Raw genomic sequence first — 2791 nt, forward strand, 5'->3', positions numbered from 1 at the left:
TTTTTATACCCATCCGACAAGGAAGAGTGGAAGATGAGAGTTTCCCAAATCTTAGTCCTGCCAAAACTTCATCGCTATTGTCCAAGCACCAAAACATACTTCTGGGGGGATATGGTACGAACTTCAACTTTGGGCAGTCCTTCAACTCTAGATTGTGCAAATTAGGGATTAAAAATTCTCCATTGTCTTCGCCTGTCTGTGTTGTCCACCATTCCACCAAATTTTCCATCAACTTCAACTGTAGCAATCTTAATTTTGTACAGGTTCCACCCTCTCCATAGAATTCCTTGCCAATTTTCGTGACGTTGGGAATTTTCTGCAGATATAGACTTCTTAAATTTGGTAGCTGCCCAAACGGAGGAAGATTATCACATGCACCTAAATCAAAAAGACTCAGATAGGTAACGGAAGGGAGGTGGGAGGATATGTGTGACATCCAGTTAGGGAAACCCTTGCTTGTATACCCTTGTATCATAAACTGTTCAAGATTTCGAGCTGGTATGAGCCTCTCCAGAATAGATTCAGCCGAACATGCATCAGCCTTCATATTCCGCTTGTTCCATTGGAGAGCTAGCTGCCGAAGACATGTTTTATCACGCAGCTTGATTCTCTCTGCGTCTTCTGGTTTCTCGACACACTGAAGAGATCCAATTAACAGCTCACGACAATTCTCATGTGCAAGCTCCACTATACTGTTGTCTCCTGAAGGTGTCTTGCATACTGTGTGTACTGTGCGGCCTGGCAAATTTAGAATCTTCTTTATTTCCTGGGCTTCTCCAAACACCCTAGGATGTCCTGACGTGACCACAAATTCGGTGAGACTAGCCATTTTACTGATGCTATCTGGCAAGTGAATGAGAGCACCAGCAGAAATGTCCAATATTTGGAGATTAAGATCACCTAGTGAGGAGGGGAGCTCTAACATCCCTAAACAATATGACAAATTGAGACACTTGAGATTAGTCATCTTGCAGATTGACTCGGGCAACTGTGCTAGTCTGGGACAACTTGTTAGGTTTAAAGATTCAAGCTCTAAAAGGTCACCAAAACATTCAGGGAGTACTATAAGGGCACGGCAATCTGAAAGGTTTAGGTCTTTCAAATGCTTCAGTTGGCAAAATGATTCTGGCAGAAATGAAATCTTGTAGCAACCAGAAAGGTTCAAGAACCTAAGATTTTGAAGATTGCCGAAATCTTGTGGAAGGTTTTTTAACTCATGACAAGCTGGTAGGTTTAAATGCTCTAAACACTCTAGGCTAAAATTGTCCGGAAGTTTGGTTAGCTTGGAACAACTTGACATGTTTAGGAATATGAGTTTACTAAGAAGATGAAAGTTATCAGGGAGCTTATTGAACCTCGAATTGCCAGCTAGGTCCAAATAACCGAGTTTGTTGAGGCTACAGATACTGTCAGGCAAAGTTTCAAGTGCGCAATTGGACAGAATTAGAGTTTCCATATTTTGAAGTGTATGGAAAGACTCCGGAAGTGATGTAATTGGCAAGCTAGAGGCATCGAGGTACCTAAGTAGCTTCAACTGAAGCACGGAAGATGGCAAAAGTATGTTGCTTGGAGTAGATTGCCCCACAACTAAACATCCACTTAGGTCCAAGACCCGTATATACTTAGTTCTGGAAAATGCCTTTCGGGGGAGCTGCTGTTTCTCTGAATGTCTTACGTGGAAGGATCTGATGTTGCCTGGCAGATCATTGAAAACCTTACACTGATTCTCGTAGTCGATCAACTGTGCATGTCGACAATAATGACGTTTTGCTTTCTTCCTACTCCTCTGCTCGGTAGCACTTAGAACAACGGATTCATGGCCCAAAATTATTGTCGCAAGATCATGCACCAAATCATGCATGGTGAGCTCTCGAGGAGCATTGGCATGTACTGGACTTGACCTAATCTGCAGAGGGAAGTACTATAAATTTAGTCTTGTAAAATAAAATGCAAAACCCACATGGTTATGCTTAGCTACCAAGTGAAGAATCCTTGTATGATAAACATTAACTTATAAATTAGTGGCTGCAGGATAGTGACAAAACAAATGCATGAAATCTATGCGGCTCGTCTACCCCCTAATTGATGATTAATTCTTCTAATGGTTAATTAGAATGCTAATACCTTCCTCCCTTCCAACTCGCCCAAATGGTTGATTAGTCAAGTTGAATCTTGCTATTTAAAATATGTTCTGTTGGGTGGCCGGTATTAACAATAGAACATTGAACGTCCTGTGTAAATCTATAGTTCTCTTCCAAATATATAATAGTTATAGAGTTTGTGTGTGCATGATTACTAGTTTATGTTAAAAATAGAGGGCTGATGACTTAATTCTGGATTTTTTATAGTGTGTTAAAGAGTATTATATGTTCTATATTTGATCTTTCCTGGTGTGCATAATAGAAGTAGTACTCTCTCTCTCTCTCAATTCCAAAATACTTGTCTTTTGGAATCTTGATACAATCATTTTTTTTAAATGCATATCTATTAAAAATAATACTACATTGCCATAAAAGTATATTTGATGATTTAGCAGTATCGGTTTGATGTTCTCAATGTTCGTAGTTCTTCTATATTTGATAACGCGACCTTTTTAAAATATAACTTTACTACTCCCTACTAAAGTTGTATTAAATCAGTATGATCAGATTTATATAGTGGTACTTCTATATTTTGGAAGAGGGGATGCATATCATCATTAGGCTCCAACTGTCTAAATTATTGTATAATCTCTACAACAGTTCTCATAAAATGGAAAGTGTCTGTGCCCATGATTGGTGAATTTCACTAT

The 2791-nt window shown here is 39.2% G+C and overlaps 1 protein-coding gene across 1 annotated transcript; it reads right to left on the bottom strand.

Moving 5' to 3' along the window:
- Positions 1 to 4: 4 nt before the first annotated feature.
- Positions 5 to 1901, bottom strand: LOC119345356 (disease resistance protein RPV1-like; the record flags this gene model as incomplete). Its single annotated transcript, XM_037615472.1, has 1 exon — positions 5 to 1901. A coding segment is annotated over exon 1 (1857 nt), but the record flags the coding sequence as incomplete, so codon positions are not given.
- Positions 1902 to 2791: the final 890 nt, after the last annotated feature.

This window comes from Triticum dicoccoides, unplaced genomic scaffold (genome assembly GCF_002162155.2).
Source record: "Triticum dicoccoides isolate Atlit2015 ecotype Zavitan unplaced genomic scaffold, WEW_v2.0 scaffold229550, whole genome shotgun sequence".
Lineage (NCBI taxonomy): Eukaryota > Viridiplantae > Streptophyta > Magnoliopsida > Poales > Poaceae > Triticum > Triticum dicoccoides.